Genomic DNA, 21,679 nt, shown 5'->3' with positions numbered 1-21,679 from the left:
CTGCTCACCAAGGTTCGGTAGCATACCGTATATCTGCTCAGAAAGGGTCAGTACCATACCGTATATCTGATCACGAAGGTTCAGCAACATACCGTATATCTGCTCACCAAGGTTCAGTAACATACCGTATATCTGCTCACCAAGGTTCAGTAACATACCATATATCTGCTCACCAAGGTTCAGTAACATACCGTATATCTGCTCACCAAGGTTCAGCAACATACCGTATATCTGCTCACCAAGGTTCAGTGCTCACCAAGGTTCAGTAACATACCGTATATCTGCTCACCAAGGTTCAGCAACATAACGTATATCTGCTCACCAAGGTTCAGTGCTCACCAAGGTTCAGTAACATACCGTATATCTGCTCACCAAGGTTCAGTAGCATACCGTATATCTGCTCACCAAGGTTCAGTAACATACCATATATCTGCTCACCGAGGTTCAGTGCTCACCAAGGTTCAGTAACATACCGTATATCTGCTCACCAAGGTTCAGCAACATACCATATACCTGCTCACCAAGGTTCAGTGCTCACCAAGGTTCAGTAACATACCGTATATCTGCTCACCAACGTTCAGTAGCATACCGTATATCTGCTCACCGAGGTTCAGTAGCATACCGTATATCTGCTCACCAAGGTTCAGTGCTCACCGAGGTTCAGTAACATACCGTATATCTGCTCACCAAGGTTCAGCAACATACCGTATATCTGATCACCAAGGTTCAGCAACATACCGTATATCTGCTCACCGAGGTTCAGCAACATACCGTATATCTGCTCACCAAGGTTCAGTAACATACCGTATATCTGCTCACCAAGGTTCAGCAACATACCGTATACATGCTCACCAAGGTTCAGTGCTCACCAAGGTTCAGTAACATACCGTATATCTGCTCACCAAGGTTCAGTAGCATACCGTATATCTGCTCAACAAGGTTCAGTAGCATACCGTATATCTGCTCACCAAGGTTCAGTAGCATACCGTATATCTGCTCACCAAGGTTCAGTGCTCACCGAGGTTCAGTAACATACCGTATATCTGCTCACCAAGGTTCAGCAACATACCGTATATCTGCTCACCAAGTTTCAGCAACATACCGTATATCTGCTCACCGAGGTTCAGCAACATACCGTATATCTGCTCACCAAGGTTCAGTAATATACCGTATATCTGCTCACCAAGGTTCAGCAACATACCGTATACCTGCTCACCAAGGTTCAGTGCTCACCAAGGTTCAGTAACATACCGTATATCTGCTCACCAAGGTTCAGTACCATACCGTATATCTGCTCACCGAGGTTCAGTAGCATACCGTATATCTGCTCACCGAGGTTCAGTAGCATACCGTATATCTGCTCATCAAGGTTTAGTGCTCACCGAGGTTCAGTAACATACCGTATATCTGCTCACCAAGGTTCAGCAACATACCGTATATCTGATCACCAAGTTTCAGCAACATACCGTATATCTGCTCACCGAGGTTCAGCAACATACCGTATATCTGCTCACCAAGGTTCAGTAACATACCGTATATCTGCTCACCGAGGTTCAGCAACATACCGTATACCTGCTCACCAAGGTTCAGTGCTCACCAAGGTTCAGTAACATACCATATATCTGCTCACCAAGGTTCAGTAGCATACCGTATATCTGCTCACCAAGGTTCAGTAACATACCGTATATCTGCTCACCAAGGTTCAGCAACATACCGTATATCTGCTCACCAAGGTTCAGTAACATACCGTATATCTGCTCACCAAGGTTCAGTAACATACCATATATCTGCTCACCAAGGTTCAGTGCTCACCAAGGTTCAGTAACATACCATATATCTGCTCACCAAGGTTCAGTAACATACCGTATATCTGCTCACCAAGGTTCAGTGCTCACCAAGGTTCAGTAGCATACCGTATATCTGCTCACCAAGGTTCAGTAACATACCGTATATCTGCTCACCAAGGTTCAGTAACATACCGTATATCTGCTCACCAAGGTTCAGCAACATACCGTATACCTGCTCACCAAGGTTCAGTGCTCACCAAGGTTCAGTAACATACCCTATATCTGCTCACCAAGGTTCAGTAGCATACCGTATATCTGCTCACCGAGGTTCAGTAGCATACCGTATATCTGCTCACCAAGGTTCAGCGCTCACTGAGGTTCAGTAACATACCGTATACCTGCTCACCAAGGTTCAGTGCTCACCAAGGTTCAGTAAAATACCATATATCTGCTCACCGTGGTTCAGCAACATACCGTATATCTGCTCAACAAGGTTCAGTAACATACCGTATATCTGATCACCAAGGTTTAGTAACATACCGTATATCTGCTCACCAAGGTTCAGTAACATACCGTATATCTGCTCACCAAGGTTCAGTAACATACCGTATATCTACTCACCAAGGTTCAGTAACATACCATATATCTGCTCACCAAGGTTCAGCAACATACCGTATATCTTCTCATCAAGGTTCAGTAACATACCCTATATCTGCTCACCAAGGTTCAGCAACATACCGTATACCTGCTCACCAAGGTTCAGTGCTCACCAAGGTTCAGTAACATACCGTATATCTGCTCACCAAGGTTCAGTAGCATACCGTATATCTGCTCACCGAGGTTCAGTAGCATACCGTATATCTGCTCACCGAGGTTCAGTAGCATACCGTATATCTGCTCACCAAGGTTCAGCAACATACCGTATACCTGCTCACCAAGGTTCAGTAACATACCGTATATCTGCTCACCAAGGTTCAGTAACATACCGTATATCTGCTCACCAAGGTTCAGTAACATACCGTATATCTGCTCACCGAGGTTCAGCAACATACCGTATATCTGCTCACCAAGGTTCAGTAACATACCGTATATCTGCTCACCAAGGTTCAGTAACATACCGTATATCTGCTCACCAAGGTTCAGTAACATACCGTATATCTGCTCACCAAGATTCAGTAACATACCGTATATCTGCTCACCAAGGTTCAGTAACATACCGTATATCTGCTCACCAAGGTTCAGTGCTCACCAAGGTTCAGTAGCATACCATATATCTACTCACCAAGGTTCAGTGCTCACCAAGGTTCAGTAGCATACCGTATATCTGCTCACCAAGGTTCAGTAACATAACGTATATCTGCTCACCAAGGTTCAGTAACATACCGTATATCTGCTCACCAAGGTTCAGCAACATACCGTATACCTGCTCACCAAGGTGCAGTGCTCACCAAGGTTCAGTAACATACCGTATATCTGCTCACCAAGGTTCAGTAGCATACCGTATATCTGCTCACCGAGGTTCAGTAGCATACCGTATATCTGCTCACCGAGGTTCAGTAGCATACCGTATATCTGCTCACCAAGGTTCAGTGCTCACTGAGGTTCAGTAACATACCGTATACCTGCTCACCAAGGTTCAGTAACATACCGTATATCTGATCACCAAGGTTTAGTAACATACCGTATATCTGCTCACCAAGGTTCAGTAACATACTGTATATCTGCTCACCAAGGTTCAGTAACATACCGTATATCTACTCACCAAGGTTCAGTAACATACCGTATATCTGCTCACCGAGGTTCAGTAGCATACCGTATATCTGCTCACCAAGGTTCAGTGCTCACTGAGGTTCAGTAACATACCGTATACCTGCTCACCAAGGTTCAGTGCTCACCAAGGTTCAGTAACATACCATATATCTGCTCACCGTGGTTCAGCAACATACCGTATATCTGCTCACCAAGGTTCAGTAACATACCGTATATCTGCTCACCAAGGTTCAGTAACATACCGTATATCTGATCACCAAGGTTTAGTAACATACCGTATATCTGCTCACCAAGGTTCAGTAACATACCGTATATCTCCTCACCAAGGTTCAGTAACATACCATATATCTGCTCACCAAGGTTCAGCAACATACCGTATATCTTCTCACCAAGGTTCAGTAACATACCCTATATCTGCTCACCAAGGTTCAGCAACATACCGTATACCTGCTCACCAAGGTTCAGTGCTCACAAAGGGTCAGTACCATACGGTATATCTGATCACGAAGGTTCAGCCACATACCGTATATCTGCTCACCAAGGTTCAGTAACATACCGTATATCTGCTCACCAAGGTTCAGTAACATACCGTATATCTGCTCACCAAGGTTCAGTAACATACCGTATATCTGCTCACCAAGGTTCAGCAACATAACGTATATCTGCTCACCAAGGTTCAGTGCTCACCAAGGTTCAGTAACATACTGTATATCTGCTCACCAAGGTTCAGCAACATACCGTATATCTGCTCACCAAGGTTCAGTGCTCACCAAGGTTCAGTAACATACCATATATCTGCTCACCAAGGTTCAGTAGCATACCGTATATCTGCTCACCAAGGTTCAGTAACATACCGTATATCTGCTCACCAAGGTTCATCAAAATACCGTATATCTGCTCACCAAGGTTCAGTAACATACCGTATATCTGCTCACCAAGGTTCAGTAACATACCATATATCTGCTCACCGAGGTTCAGTGCTCACCAAGGTTCAGTAACATACCGTATATCTGCTCACCAAGGTTCAGCAACATACCATATACCTGCTCACCAAGGTTCAGTGCTCACCAAGGTTCAGTAACATACTGTATATCTGCTCACCAAGGTTCAGTAGCATACCGTATATCTGCTCACCAAGGTTCAGTAACATACCGTATATTTGCTCACCAAGGTTCAGTAACATACCGTATATCTGATCACCAAGGTTCAGTAACATACCGTATATCTGATCACCAAGGTTCAGTGTAAGTCATTAGAGGGAGACCTACATAACATGACTCACCCTGTCTGTCTCCCCTTCCAGTTGAACCTGTCTCTCTTCCCCCTCCATCCCTCCCTCTTCATTCCCTCGCCTTTCCTACCCCTACATCCCACCCTCCTCTCCTCCCCCTCCATCCCACCCTGTCTTCCCTCCCCTCTCCTCCCCCTCCATCCCACCCTGTCTTCCCTCCCCTCTCCTCCCCCTCCATTCCACCCTGTCTGTCTTCCCTCTCACTGTCTGGGTTGGCACAGCCCAGGGGGCCGAAGGGGGAAGGAGAGTTACCCTCATTATGGGACTTGATCAGCGAAAAAGATAAGTATTATTTTTCATTCCTCCTTCCTGCATGTAACTTTGTTCCCTCGTTTGCTATCATGTGAACTGTTGTTATTAGCTCACACAGGAAGGTAATTGGGATGCAGTGACAAACTGTGAAGCTGGGCAAGTGTTTAGACATCACGCAACACAACTTCTTATTGGGGTGGCAAGTTATCAGACAAAGTGGCAGTTGGAAGTTGTATTTTCCGTCTTTCCCTGGAAACTGGGTGCAATGTACATTTGAATCATTTAGGAGACTCTTTTATCCAGAGCGACTTATAGTAGTGAGTGCGTACATTTTTCCCCATGGGAATCAAAACCACAACGGCAGTTGAAAGCGCGATGCTCTACCAACTGAGCCACAAGGGACCACAAGTCAGTCATGTGTTTAGTTACTGTCTGACTGACTGGCAACTCCTGCGACCTATTGGCCTGATAGGAGACGATATAATGTTATCAAAACATTATGTAGGCCTGTCAGACTCAGGGAACATTTTATTTATTTAAAAAAAATTAATGAATAAAAAGGATAGAAGAAGGAATGATAGAATGAATGAATGGATGGATAGATGGATGGATGAATGCAGTTGAATACCTGAGTTAAGTGCTTCATCATTTTCTAGGCTACTGTTCAGGTGTCTTGTTCTCTGTTAGGTAGAAACTAGGCTATGTACGGTCTCTTATTCTGCCGTGGTTGACTTGAAAAACCTTTTCCCCATGCATGCCCCGACTCCTATCACTCACGCTTCTTCAACTTTTACCTTGAAATTCAAACATGTTGCTAATCGGACGTTTTGCTAATCAAGCATGTAGCTAATCAAGCATGTAGCTAATCAAACATGTTGCAAATTAAACATGTTGCAAATTAAACATGTTGCTAATCAAACATGTTGCTAATTTGTTGCTAATTAAACATGTTGCTAATCAGATGTTTTGCTAATCAAACATGTTGCTAATTAAACATGTTGCTAATTAAACTTGTTGCTAATCAAACATGTTGCTAATCAAACATGTTGCTAATCGGACGTTTTGCGAATCAAACATGTTGCTAATCGGACGTTTTGCTCTGTAACTCCAGTCAAAGCAAAGCTCCTTTGATGATTTCTCTAACAGAAAACAGACTGTCTTTCTTTTCTCCAACCAGGCAGAAGACCAAGGGAGAGAAGAACACTAAAGTTATGTTAAAGCAGCAAAGTGCGTCCCAAACGTCATCCTGTTTAGTCGACTACCGACCAGGGCGAATAGGCTTCCTGTCCAAAGTAGTGTACTATACAGGCAATGGGGTGACATTTGGAATGCTGTAGAGTCTTTTGAAACCACCACCACGCATGTATGTCTTAATAACCAACCACAGAACACTGTAGTCTTTCTAAACCACCACAAAGCATGTCTGTTTTAACCAACCACAGAACCCTGTAAAGTCTATCTAAACCACCACCAAGCATGTCTGTCTCTAACCCAGAAGCTTATAAGAAATCCTGCTACGCCCGCCGACAAACCATTAAACAAGTGACACGCGCCTAAATAACTTCTATGCTCGCTTCGAGGCAAGTAACACTGAAACATGCATGAGAGCATCAGCTGTTCTGGACGACTGTGTGATCACGCTCTCGGCAGCCGATGTGAGTAAGACCTTTAAACAGATCAACATTCACAAGGCCGCAGGGCCAGACGGATTACCAGGACGTGTACTCCGAGCATGCGCTGACCAACTGGCAAGTGTCTTCACTGACATTTTCAACCTCTCCCTGTCTGAGTCTGTAATGCCAACATGTTTCAAGCAGACCACCATAGTCCCTGTGCCAAAAAACACAAAGGTAACCTGCCTAAATGACTACCGACCCGTAGCACTCACGTCTGTAGCCATGAAATGCTTTGAAAGGCTGGTCATGGCTCACATCAACACCATTATCCCAGAAACCCTAGACCCACTCCAGTTTGCATACCGCCCCAACAGATCCACAGATGTTGCAATGTCTATTCCACTCCACACTACTCTTTCACACCTGGACAAAAGGAACACCTATGTAAGAATGCTATTCATTGACTACAGCTCAGCGTTCAACACCATAGTGCCCTCAAAGCTCATCACTAAACTAAGGACCCTGGGATTAAACACCTCCCTCTGCAACTGGATCCTGGACTTCCTGACGGGCCGCCCCCAGGTGGTAAGGGTAGGTAACAACACATCCGCCATGCTGATCCTCAACACGGGGGCCCCTCAGGGGTGCGTGCTCAGTTCACCCACCACTGTGTTGCCAAGCACGACTACAACACCATCATTAAGTTAGGCCTGATCACTGACAACAATGTGACAGCCTATAGGCAGGAGGTCAAAGATCTGACCGTGTGGTGCAAGGACAACAACCTCTCCCTCAAAGTGATCAAGACAAAGGAGATGAATGTGGACTACAGGAAAGGGAGGACTGAGCATGCCCCCATTCTCATCGACGGGGCTGTAGTGGAGCAGGTGGAGAGCTTCAAGTCCCTTGGTGTCCACATCACCAACAAACTAACATGGTCCAAGCACACCAAGACAGTCACGAAGAGGGCACGACAAAACCTATTCCCCCTCAGGAGACTGAAAAGATTTGGCATGGGTCCTCAGATCCGCAAAAGGTTTTACAGCTGCACCATCGAGAGCATGCTGATGGGTTGCATCACTGCCTGGTATGGCAACCGCTCTGCCTCCGACTGCAAGGCACTACAGAGGGTAGTGCGTACGGCCCAGTACATCACCGGGGCCAAGCTTCCTGCCATCCAGGCCCTCTACACCAGGAGGTGTCAGAGGAAGGCCCTAAAAATTGTCAAAGACTCCAGCCACTCTAGTCATAGACTGTTCTCTCTGCTACCGCACGGCAAGCGGTATCGGAGCACCAAGTCTAGGTCCAAGAGGCTTCTAAACAGCCTCTACCCCCAAGCCATAAGACTGCTGAACAGCTAATCAAATGGCTACCCAGACTATTTGCATTGCCCCCCTCCCCTTCTATGCTGTTGCTAGTCTCTGTTATTATCTATGCATAGCCACTTTAATAACTCTACCTACATGTACATATTACCTCAATTACCTCGACTAACCGGTGCCCCCGCTCATTGACTCTGTACTGGTACCCCCTGAATATTGTTATTTACTGCTGCTCTTTAATTATTTGTTATTCTTATCTCTTACTTTTTGGGGGGTGGTATTTTCTTAAAACTGCATTGTTGGTTAAGGGCTTGTAAGCAAGTATTTCACAGTAAGGTATACACTTGTTGTATTCGGCGCATGTGACAAATAACATTTGATTTGTAGTCTTTCTAAACCACCACTACGCATGTCTGTCTCAACCAAACACAGAACGCTGCGCACTGCGAGGTGATTACCTTAGAACATCAAATCACATTTTATTTGTCACATGTGCCGAATACAACAGGTGTAGACCGTACAGTGAAATGCTGACTTACAAGCCCTTAACCAACAATGCAGTTAAGAAAAATACCTAAAAAAAAAGAAAGAAATAAAAGTAACAAATAATTAAATAGCAGCAGTAAAATAACAATAACGTGGCTATATTCTCACCATCATCATGTTTGATCACCTTGTTCCATTGCCCGTTCACTCCCAGTCAATACAGAAAAGGTGATATACTTACACGGGGCCTGAAACAGAATATCTTACACAATAAACCCCCTTAAAAAAAAAAGAACTCTCAAGAGCCTACACTCCAAATCAGAACAGTCCACCCAGATTGCCTCCGTTTTGAAACCTAAATGACCATTTACATATGATTTCAATTTAGTCTGTCTGTTTTTATCCGTGAAGAACAACTTGGCCACAGGGCAAAGCAAACAAAACGGAACCACAATCTGCCGCTATTTCATAACACCAATTATTTTAATGTTTTGGTGCAATTTTCTGAAGTATGTCCTGACATTTCACAACTCCTAGTACAAAACTCAAAACAGATCATCAAAAAGACAATTGTTTCAAAACTAAGCACATTTTCAATTGACTAAGTACAACACACAATATCATACAGTCACTTTTTCACCAATCAGTGTTTCATCTAGAAATACATGTATCACATTGCAGTACGTGTTCATAGAAAGAACTTTCTTTTCACAATGCAATGCTCACATTACTTTAGATATGATTGTCTTCTTGTTTGTTACAGTACATTTTTATTACTGCTCTTAATTGATTCTCACTTAACTGTTTTGATAAACCTATAGATTTTAATCTGGTCTGTCTACAACATATTTTGAAAACTACATAATGAAAATGTATGTCTATAAAGTAAAAACATATAAATTATGATATATACTGTGTACTACTTACTTGACAGTAAGTAAAATGTTTTTAAGTTTTTTATTTTTAAATCTGACATTGACAAGATCAGAAATGTACTGTATATAACAAATGCATCAGCCCATCCATCATCCATGATGGATACTACAGGGTCCATCGAGCCCCTCCAAGTCCTTTCCAACCGCTCTGCTAAAAAACATTTTATGAGGTCACAGGGGGAAAAAATAATACTGAAGCTCCTAATTGGCTCCATTCATAAAAATCCCAATTTAACCAACACAATTTAACCAACACAATTCAACCAACACCCATCTATTTTTGTGGCTACCTGGACCTACCATTTGGTTTTGAAGTAATGAAACTAAACCATATGATTTGAATGTATTTTAATAAACACAAGGTTCATAATTTCTAATAGGCTACATGTCAAGTTAAACAGAATATAAACACTCTAAATAGGTCAGGAACAAGACAGGGAGCAATAAGAAGGAACGAAAATTAATTATTTAGGCTATATTATTTGAATAATTTCATGGCTATAGTCTAGAAAGAAATACATTGTGAAGCATTTGCAAGCGCTACACAGTAGGCTGGTACATAAAGCGCTCAGTATTGAAACAACGTTTTGTTGTATTAAATCATTATAGTCTATAAATTACGCAAATAAAAAAATCCCCTTTTTTTTTATTCCTTATTAGTGTCTTTGAATTCATTTTTAGAATACATTTTTAGAAACACGAGTTTGGGCAGAGTCTGTGGCTTCAGGCTCATGTGACGGTGCCTGGAGAGCAGGCCAGCAGGGAACAATATCCTTTCCTCACTTACAGAGCCAGTGGGGATGATAAACACCCTTTTGGCCAATCTTGCCAGAAATGCAGTTTTCTTTCAATTCGTTTTTAACAGGTAGGCCTAAAGGTTTCTAAGCAAAATAACCCACTAAAAACGGAAAGCTCCTTGAAAGTGGGAATATGCCAGGCTCATTGGGACAAAATCAAGTATGGCCCATTGAATAGATAACAGAACAGAAAATGAACAAAACTTTTAAAAGAGCTGATTTTTTGTTTATACAATTGAAGTCAGAAGCTTCTGATAGGCTAACTGACATCATTTGAGTCAATTGGAGGTGTACCTTTGGATGTATTTCAAGGCCTGCCTTCAAACTCAGTGCCTCTTTGCTTGACATCATGGAAAAAAATCAGCCAAGACATCAGAAAAAAAATTGTAGACCTCCACAAGTCTGCTTCATCCTTGGGAGCAATTTCCAAACACCTTAAGGTACCACGTTCATCTGTACAAACAATAGTACTCAAGTATAAACACCATGGGACCACGCAGCCGTCATACCGCTCAGGAAGGAGACGCGTTCTGTCTCCTAGAGATGAACGTACATTAGTGCGAAAAGTGCAAATCAATCCCAGAACAACAGCAAAGGACCTTGTGAAGATGCTTGAGGAAACAGGTAAGAAAGTATCTATATCCCCAGTAAAACGAGTACTATATCGACATAACCTGAAAGACCGCTCAACAAGGAAGAAGCCACTGCTCCAAAACCGGCATAAAAAAGCCAGAATACGGTTTGCAACTGTACATGGGGACAAAGACCGTACTTTTTGGAGAAATGTCCTCTGGTCTGATGAAACAAAAAAAATAACATTGTCATGTCTACTTCTGATAAACTTCCCAGTAAAGCAATCAAAAAAATTAAGCATTCCAGAAAAGTGCTGAAAATAGTCCACGTTAACATATGTAGCATAATAAGAAACAAGGTCCATGAAGTCAAGTACTTGCTAGTAACAGATGACATTAATTTTCTGACTACCTCCGACACTCACTTAGATAATACCTTTGATGATACAGTGGTAGCAATACAAGGTTATAACATCTACAGAAAATACAGAAATGCCAAAGGTGGAGGTGTTGCCGTTTATATTCAGAGCCACATTACTCTAAGGCTTAGAGAGGATCTCATGTTAAATACTGTTGAAGTAATATTGTTACAGGTTCACCTGCCTAACCTAAAGCCCATTCTTTACATTTAATAATGTAACACTGGTCACTTTAATAATGTTTACATACATGTTTACTCATTCCATATGCATATACTGTATTCTAGTAAAGGCCATCCTATTCAGCAATAGCTGTATATATACTATTCTACAGATATAGTACATATTCTATCCACATACTGTCTATAATGTCTATACATCCCTACACATACATATATACATATATATATACATACATGTATATACATATACATATATATATATATATATATATATATATATATATATATATATATCACACATACATATATATATACATACACACACACACTACTATTCAAAAGTTTGGGGTCACATAGAAATGTCCTTGCTTTTGAAAGAAATGCTCATTTTTTTCCATTAAAATAACATCAAATGGATCAGAAATACAGTGTAGACATTGTTAATGTTGTAAATGACTATTGTAGCTGGAAACTGATGATTTTTAATGGAATATCTACATAGGCGTACAGAGGCCCATTATCAGCAACCATCACTCCTGTGTTCCAATGGCAAGTTGTGTTAGCTAATTCAAGATTATAATTTTAAAAGGCTAATTGATCATTAGAAAACCCTTTTGTAATTATGTTAGCACAGCTGAAAACTGTTGTCCTGATTAAAGAAAACTGTTGTCATGATTAGAGAAGCAATACAACTGGCCTTCTTTTAGACTGGTTGAGTATCTGGAGCATCAGCATTTGTGGGTTCGATTCCAGGCTCAAAATGGCAAGAAACAAAGCACTTTCTTTCGAAACTTGTCAGTCTATTCTTGTTCTGAGAAACTAAGGCGTTTCGATGCAAGAAATTGTAAAGAAACTGAAGATCTTGTACAACGCTGTGTACTACTCCCTTCACAGAACAGTGCAAACTGGCTCTAACCAGAATAGAAAGAGGAGTGGGAGGACCCGGTGCACAACTGATCAAGAGGACAAGTACATTAGAGTGTCTAGTTTGAGAAACAGACACCTCACAAGTCCTCAACTGGCAGCTTCATGAAATAGTACCTGCTAAACACCCGTCTCTACGTCAATAGTGAAGAAGCGACTCCAGGATGCTGGCCTTCTAGGCAGAGTTCTTCTGTCCAGTGCCTGTGTTCTTTTGCCCATCTTAATCTTTTATTTTTATTGGCCAGTCTGAGACATGGCTTTTTCTTTGCAACTCTGCCTAGAAGTCCAGCATCCCATAATGAATTTGCCAGAATTTTACACAATTATGACATAACATTGAAGGTTGTGCAATGTAACAGCAATATTTAGACTTAGGGTTGCCACCAGTTCGATAAAATACGGAACGGTTCCGTGTTTCACTGAAAGAATAAACGTTTTGTTTTCAAAATTATAGTTTCCGGATTTGACCATATTAATGACCTAAGGCTCGTATTTCTGTGTGTTATTATATTATAATTAAGTCTATGATTTGATATTTGATAGAGCAGTCTGACTGAGCGGTGGTAGGCAGCAGCAGGCTTGTAAGCATTCATTCAAACAGCACTTTACTGCCTTTGCCAGCAGCTCTTAGCAATGCTTGCAGCACAGCACTGTTTATGACTTCAAGCCTATCAACTCCCGAGATTAGGCTGGCAATACTATAGTGCCTATAAGAACATCCAATAGTCAAAGGTATATGAAATACAAGTGGTAGAGAGAGAAATAGTCCTATAATAACTACAACCTAAAACTTCTTACCTGGGAATATTGAAGACTCATGTTAAAAGGAACCACCAGCTTTCATATGTTCTCATGTTCTGAGCAAGAAACTTAAACATTAGCCTTTTTACATGGCACATATTGCACTTTTACTGTGTGGCTCAGTTGGTAGAGCATGGTGTTTGCAACGCCAGGGTTGTGGGTTTGATTCCCACGGGGGGCCAGTACGGAGGAAAAAATGTATGAAATGTATGCATTCACAACTGTAAGTCGCTCTGGATAAGAGCGTCTGCTAAATGACTAAAATGTAAATGTACTTTCTTCTCCAACACTTTGTTTTTGCATTATTTAAACCAAATTGAACATGTTTCATTATTTATTTGAGACTAAATTGATTTTATTTCTGTATTATATTAAGTTAAAATAAAAGTGTTCATTGCTCATTCAGTATTGTTGTAATTGTAATTATTACAAAATATATATATAAAAAAATCTGTTATCGGTATCAGCTTTTTTTGGTCCTCCAATAATGGGTATTGGTATCGGCGTTGAAAAATCATAAAATCGGTCGACCTCTAGTTGTACCGTTTCACACAGAAAACAACGTGATTCTGCAACACACCTTGCATCATCATCTGCATAAAGCTAAGTAAACAAAACATGAAATCAAATGAATTATGTTTCCTTCTTCTTTTTCCTTTCTGTGTCGGGGCAAGGAGAAGAAGGTTGGATATGTTGCTGGACGAAGAAAACATCAGGCAGGGTGAATGATACACCTGGCTTGTAAAAGTTACCTTGTTTACCGAAAAACACAGACCAGAGATATTGAGCCAGACAGAAGTACTCACATTCACTCACTTTAACACATGTACGCTCACACACAAACACATGCACGCATATACACACACACACACACACACACTTTGATCCACATGAACCTTGCCTAGACCGTGTAATGACCATGCATCCCAGAGTAGACAGCCACAGACAGAGACACGGAGCCCACCTCAGATAGACAGACACAGAGACCACCTCAGATGTACTGTCTCAGTCTATACACTCCTAATAAGGTGGTGATTGGACAGAAGCAGGACCATCAAAACACCCTATCCTCCCATATCCCAAACCCCCCCAGGCCACCCCCCAGTTTCTTTTTCCATGCCGCTATGCTGTAAACCCATAATGTTCATTCTCTCTGTGTTCACAGGCCACAGAGAAGAGAGGGGAGAAGAGGAGATGGGAGAAGGGAAAGGGAGGAGGAGGGAAGGAGAGGAGGAGAAGGGGAGGAGAGGAGGAGGGGAAGAGAGGAGGAGAAGGGGAGGAAAGGGGAAGAGAGGAGAAGGGGAGGGGAGGAGGAGGGGAAGAGAGGAGGAGAAGGGGAGGAAAGGGGAAGAGAGGAGAAGGGGAGGGAAGGAGGAGGGGAAGAGAGGAGGAGAAGGGGAGGAGAGAGGAAGAGAGGAGAAGGGGAGGGGAGGAGGAGGGGAAGAGAGGAGGAGAAGGGGAGGAGAGAGGAAGAGAGGAAGAGAGGAGAAGGGGAGGAGAGGAGGAGGGGAAGAGAGGAGGAGAAGGGGAGGAGAGGGGAAGAGAGGAGAAGGGGAGGAGAGGGGAAGAGAGGGGAAGAGAGGAGAAGGGGAGGGGAGGGGAAGAGGAGGGAAGAGAGGAGGAGGACAGGTTTCATCATACTCTCTCTCCGCTAGAGTGGCAGCCCTAAATCAAACGTGTCACGCTCCCGGCGGCTGGGTCTGTGTTTTTCCTCAACCAAACCACAATTACACCCCAGACACACTCAGGCTTTAACCCCATCCAGGGCTTAGCACCAACCCTCTCTCTCTCTCCATTTCTCTCTCTCTCCATTTCTGTCTCTCTCTCTCTTTCCATTTCTCTCTCTCTCTCTCCATTTCTCTCTCTCTCCATTTCTCTCTCTCTCTTCCCAATTCGGTCTCTCTCCATTTCTCTCTCTCTCCACTTCTCTCTCTCTCCATTTCTCTCTCTCTCCCCATTTCTCTCTCTCTCTCTCTCTCTCTCTCTCTCCATTTCTCTCTCTCTCCATTTCTCTCTCTCTCTTTCCAATTCTGTCTCTCTCTCTCTCTCCATTTCTCTCTCTCTCCATTTCTCTCTCTCTCTCTCTCCAATTCTCTCTCTCCTTCCTGTTTTCCTTCCTTCCTTTCCTTCTACACTGTGACCAAATTTGGTATCGCCCTCGTTGGTGGTCTCTCTTCTTTCTAAGTGTGTTGTTCTTCAGGAGAAGGGAGTTATGACGTCGCTGCTACCAGTCCAGGATGGCTACTTGTCAAGATGCACAGTGCACCTGTGTCCAGAAAAACATACATAAATTACTTTCACTCTTAAACACCCTCATAAATTTAACCACAGGTGGAGGTGAAGGGAAGATTTATCCCTCTCTAAAGCTCTCCGTTTTAACAGTTCTGGATGCTTCCCCATGTCTTACCTCCAGCTTCCTTATTAAACCTCAAACTACCTCTCTGGGTGATGTTAAACATAGAGGAACACTACGGTCATAATAATAACAACTCTTTCTCAGACTCAGGTCAGAGGACCCACTCCCCTCTTCGTTGTCATGGTCGATGAGGGGCAGGTAGCCTAGTGGTTAGAGCGTTGGGCCAGTAACCAAAAGGTTGCTGGATCGAATCCCCGAGCTGACAAGGTAAACATCTACCCCTGAACAAGTGCACTGTTCCCCGGTAGACTGTCGTTATAAATAAAAATTTGTTCAAAACTGACTTCCCTAGTTAAAATAAAGGTTAAACTAAAATTAGATATTACAACCAGCTCATCCCTCAGCCTCAGAGCCCATTCAGCTATAGAGCACTATTTTATTTAGTAAATATCTTCTTAACTCTTGTCTAGTTTAAAAAAAAATTAAAATAAAATGTAAAGGGTGGGGTGTATCGTTCCAGAGCATCAGTGTGTGACATGTCAACACCAAGACGTGATGCTGCTGTGGGTTAAGGGGACAGACATGCGTACATATCATTGGTTTGTGATGTTGATGTTCACGGCCAGAGAGAAACATTCATTTAATGATTTGTTAACGATACAACAGTCTGTCGCTTCAAGGGCCATTTGGCAAGCTCTTCTGTCTGCAACTGACCTGGCCAAACAGCAACAGACAGGTTTGTTTATTAGCTAAAGCAAACACCTACTGGACCTAACAACCACTGTAAAACAGTCTGCAAGGTTCCTCGTTCTCACGGTCCAGTAGACACATCAGACCCAGTCTCCTGATTATATAATAGAACTAAATGTGGGAATGAACACACCCAATCACTATGGACAGCATTCATAATCAAACACACCCAATCACTATGGATAGCATTCATAATCAAACACACCCAATCACTATGGCTAGCATTCATAATCAAACACACCCAATCACTATGGCTAGCATTCATAATCAAACACAGCCAATCACTATGGCTACCATTCATAATCAAACACAGCCAATCACTATGGCTAGCATTCATAATCAAACACAGCCAATCACTATGGCTAGCATTCATAATCAAATACACACAATCAGTAGGCAGGCATTCATAATCAAACACACCCAATCACTATGGCTAGCATTCATAATCAAACACACCCACTCACTATGGCTAGCATTCATAATCTAATACACACAATCAGTAGGCAGGCATTCATAATCAAACACACCCAATCACTATGGATAGCATTCATAATCAAACACACCCGATCACTATGGTTAGCATTCATAGTCAAATACACTTAATTACTATGGCTAACATTCATAATCAAACACACCCAATCACTATGCCAAGCATTCATAATCAAACACACCCAATCACTATGGCTAGCATGCATAATCAAACACACCCAATCACTATGGCTGGCATGCATAATCAAACACACCCAATCACTATGGATAGCATTCATAATGAAACACACCCGATCACTATGGTTAGCATTCATAGTCAAATACACTTAATTACTATGGCTAACATTCATAATCAAACACACCCAATCACTATGCCAAGCATTCATAATCAAACACACCCAATCACTATGGCTAGCATGCATAATCAAACACACCCAATCACTATGGCTGGCATGCATAATCAAACACACCCAATCACTATGGCTAGCATTCATAATCAAACCCACCCAATCACTATGGCTAGCATTCATAATCAAACACACCCATTCACTATGGCTAGCATTCATAATCAAACACACCCAATCACTATGGCTAGCATTCATAATCAAACACACCCAATCACTATGGCTAGCATTCATAATCAAACACACCCAATCACTATGGCTAGCATTCATAATCAAACACACCCAATCACTATGGCTAGCATTCATAATCAAACACACCCAATCACTATGGCTAGCATTCATAATCAAACACACCCAATCACTATGGCTAGCATTCATAATCAAACACACCCAATCACTATGGATAGCATTCATAATCAAACACACCCGATTACTAAGCTAGCATTCATAATCAAACACACCCAATCACTATGGATAGCATTCATAATCAAACACACCCGATCACTATGGCTAGCATTCATAATCAAACACACCCAATCACTATGGATAGCATTCATAATCAAACACACCCGATCACTATGGCTAGCATTCATAATCAAACACACCCACTCACTATGGCTAGAATGCATAGTCAAATCTATTCTTTAACTTTACCTCCGAGTTCCTTTACATTCAAGATGGCATTTGGGAACGGTACTGCTTTGATGCTGAAGCCTGAGAGAAAGAAAGAGAAAAGAAAAGAAGAGAGACAGGGTCAGACTAACACGTTTCGAGAGACAGGGTCAGAATAACACGTAGAAGAAGAGAGACAGGGTCAGAATAACACATAGAAGAAGAGAGACAGGGTCAGACTAACACGTAGAAGAAGAGAGACAGGGTCAGAATAACACGTAGAAGAAGAGAGACAGGGTCAGAATAACACATAGAAGAAGAGAGACAGGGTCAGAATAACACGTAGAAGAAGAGAGACAGGGTCAGACTAACACGTAGAAGAAGAGAGACAGGGTCAGACTAACACGTAGAAGAAGAGAGACAGACTAACACGTAGAAGAAGAGAGACAGGGTCAGACTAACACGTAGAAGAAGAGAGACAGGGACAGACTAACACGTAGAAGAAGAGAGACAGACTAACACGTAGAAGAAGAGAGACAGGGTCAGACTAACACGTAGAAGAAGAGAGACAGACTAACACGTAGAAGAAGAGAGACAGGGTCAGACTAACACATAGAAGAAGAGAGACAGGGTCAGAATAACACATAGAAGAAGAGAGACAGGGTCAGACTAACACGTAGAAGAAGAGAGACAGGGTCAGAATAACACGTAGAAGAAGAGAGACAGGGTCAGACTAACACGTAGAAGAAGAGAGACAGGGTCAGAATAACACGTAGAAGAAGAGAGACAGGGTCAGAATAACACGTAGAAGAAGAGAGACAGGGTCAGACTAACACGTAGAAGAAGAGAGACAGGGTCAGAATAACACGTAGAAGAAGAGAGACAGGGTCAGACTAACACGTAGAAGAAGAGAGACAGGGTCAGAATAACACGTAGAAGAAGAGAGACAGGGTCAGACTAACACGTAGAAGAAGAGAGACAGGGTCAGAATAACACGTAGAAGAAGAGAGACAGGGTCAGACTAACACGTAGAAGAAGAGAGACAGGGTCAGAATAACACGTAGAAGAAGACAGACAGGGTCAGAATAACACGTAGAAGAAGAGAGACAGGGTCAGAATAACACGTAAAAGAAGAGAGACAGGGTCAGACTAACACATAGAAGAAGAGAGACAGACTAACACGTAGAAGAAGAGAGACAGGCTCAGAATAACACGTAGAAGAAGAGAGACAGGGTCAGACTAACACGTAGAAGAAGAGAGACAGGGTCAGACTAACACGTAGAAGAAGAGAGACAGTGTCAGAATAACACGTAGAAGAAGAGAGACAGGGTCAGAATAACACGTAGAAGAAGAGAGACAGGGTCAGACTAACACGTAGAAGAAGAGAGACAGGGTCAGACTAAAACGTAGAAGAAGAGAGACAGGGTCAGACTAACACGTAGAAGAAGAGAGACAGACTAACACATAGAAGAAGAGAGACAGGGTCAGACTAACACGTAGAAGAAGTGAGACAGACTAACACGTAGAAGAAGAGAGACAGGGTCAGAATAACACGTAGAAGAAGAGAGACAGGGTCAGACTAACACGTAGAAGAAGAGAGACAGGGTCAGACTAAAACGTAGAAGAAGAGAGACAGGGTCAGAATAACACGTAGAAGAAGAGAGACAGGGTCAGACTAACACGTAGAAGAAGAGAGACAGGGTCAGACTAAAACGTAGAAGAAGAGAGACAGGGTCAGAATAACACGTAGAAGAAGAGAGACAGGGTCAGAATAACACATAGAAGAAGAGAGACAGGGTCAGACTAACACGTAGAAGAAGAGAGACAGGGTCAGAATAACACGTAGAAGAAGAGAGACAGGGTCAGACTAACACATAGAAGAAGAGAGACAGGGTCAGACTAACAGGTAGAAGAAGAGAGACAGACTAACACATAGAAGAAGAGAGACAGGGTCAGACTAACACGTAGAAGAAGAGAGACAGGGTCAGAATAACACGTAGAAGAAGAGAGACAGGGTCAGAATAACACATAGAAGAAGAGAGACAGGGTCAGAATAACACGTAGAAGAAGAGAGACAGGGTCAGACTAACACGTAGAAGAAGAGAGACAGGGTCAGACTAACACGTAGAAGAAGAGAGACAGGGTCAGACTAACACGTAGAAGAAGAGAGACAGGGACAGACTAACACGTAGAAGAAGAGAGACAGACTAACACGTAGAAGAAGAGAGACAGGGTCAGACTAACACGTAGAAGAAGAGAGACAGACTAACACGTAGAAGAAGAGAGACAGGGTCAGACTAACACATAGAAGAAGAGAGACAGGGTCAGAATAACACATAGAAGAAGAGAGACAGGGTCAGACTAACACGTAGAAGAAGAGAGACAGGGTCAGAATAACACGTAGAAGAAGAGAGACAGGGTCAGACTAACACGTAGAAGAAGAGAGACAGGGTCAGAATAACACGTAGAAGAAGAGAGACAGGGTCAGACTAACACGTAGAAGAAGAGAGACAGACTAACACATAGAAGAAGAGAGACAGGGTCAGACTAACACGTAGAAGAAGTGAGACAGACTAACACGTAGAAGAAGAGAGACAGGGTCAGAATAACACGTAGAAGAAGAGAGACAGGGTCAGACTAACACGTAGAAGAAGAGAGACAGGGTCAGACTAAAACGTAGAAGAAGAGAGACAGGGTCAGACTAACACGTAGAAGAAGAGAGACAGACTAACACATAGAAGAAGAGAGACAGGGTCAGACTAACACGTAGAAGAAGTGAGACAGACTAACACGTAGAAGAAGAGAGACAGGGTCAGAATAACACGTAGAAGACGAGAGACAGGGTCAGAATAACACGTAGAAGAAGAGAGACAGGGTCAGACTAACACGTAGAAGAAGAGAGACAGGGTCAGAATGACACGTAGAAGAAGAGAGACAGACTAACACGTAGAAGAAGAGAGACAGGGTCAGACTAACACGTAGAAGAAGAGAGACAGGGTCAGAATAACATGTGGAAGAAGAGAGACAGGGTCAGACTAACACGTAGAAGAAGAGAGACAGGGACAGACTAACACGTAGAAGAAGAGAGACAGGGTCAGACTAACACGTAGAAGAAGAGAGACAGGGTCAGACTAACACGTAGAAGAAGAGAGACAGACTAACACATAGAAGAAGAGAGACAGGGTCAGACTAACACGTAGAAGAAGAGAGACAGGGTCAGCCTAACACGTAGAAGAAGAGAGACAGGGTCAGAATAACACATAGAAGAAGAGAGACAGGGTCAGACTAACACATAGAAGAAGAGAGACAGGGTCAGACTAACACGTAGAAGAAGAGAGACAGACTAACACATAGAAGAAGAGAGACAGGGTCAGATAAACACGTAGAAGAAGAGAGACAGGGTCAGACTAACACGTAGAAGAAGAGAGACAGGGTCAGACTAACAAGTAGAAGAAGAGAGACAGGGTCAGACTAACACGTAGAAGAAGAGAGACAGGGTCAGAATAACACGTAGAAGAAGAGAGACAGGGACAGACTAACACGTAGAAGAAGAGGGTCAGACTAACACGTAGAAGAAGAGAGACAGACTAACACGTAGAAGAAGAGGGTCAGACTAACACGTAGAAGAAGAGAGACAGACTAACACGTAGAAGAAGAGAGACAGGGTCAGACTAACACGTAGAAGAAGAGAGACAGGGTCAGACTAACACGTAGAAGAAGAGAGACAGGGTCAGAATGACACGTAGAAGAAGAGAGACAGGGTCAGACTAACACGTAGAAGAAGAGAGACAGGGTCAGACTAACACGTAGAAGAAGAGAGACAGGGTCAGAATAACACGTAGAAGAAGAGAGACAGGGTCAGAATAACACATAGAAGAAGAGAGACAGGGTCAGACTAACACGTAGAAGAAGAG

The 21,679-nt window shown here is 42.7% G+C and overlaps 1 protein-coding gene across 1 annotated transcript in view; it reads right to left on the bottom strand.

Moving 5' to 3' along the window:
• arl15a (ADP-ribosylation factor-like 15a) overlaps window positions 1-21,679 on the bottom strand; it is a 189,290-nt gene that overhangs the window by 81,437 nt on the left and 86,174 nt on the right. The window contains exon 3 of the mRNA XM_045695258.1: window positions 17,808-17,867. Within this exon, the coding sequence (XP_045551214.1) occupies window positions 17,808-17,867 (60 nt within the window). The remainder of the gene's footprint in view (window positions 1-17,807; window positions 17,868-21,679) is intronic.

This window comes from Salmo salar, chromosome ssa15 (genome assembly GCF_905237065.1).
Source record: "Salmo salar chromosome ssa15, Ssal_v3.1, whole genome shotgun sequence".
NCBI classification, from domain to species: Eukaryota; Metazoa; Chordata; class Actinopteri; order Salmoniformes; family Salmonidae; genus Salmo; species Salmo salar.
The sequence above is the reverse complement of the archived record's forward strand: the minus strand, read 5'-3'. Positions and strand labels throughout refer to the sequence as shown.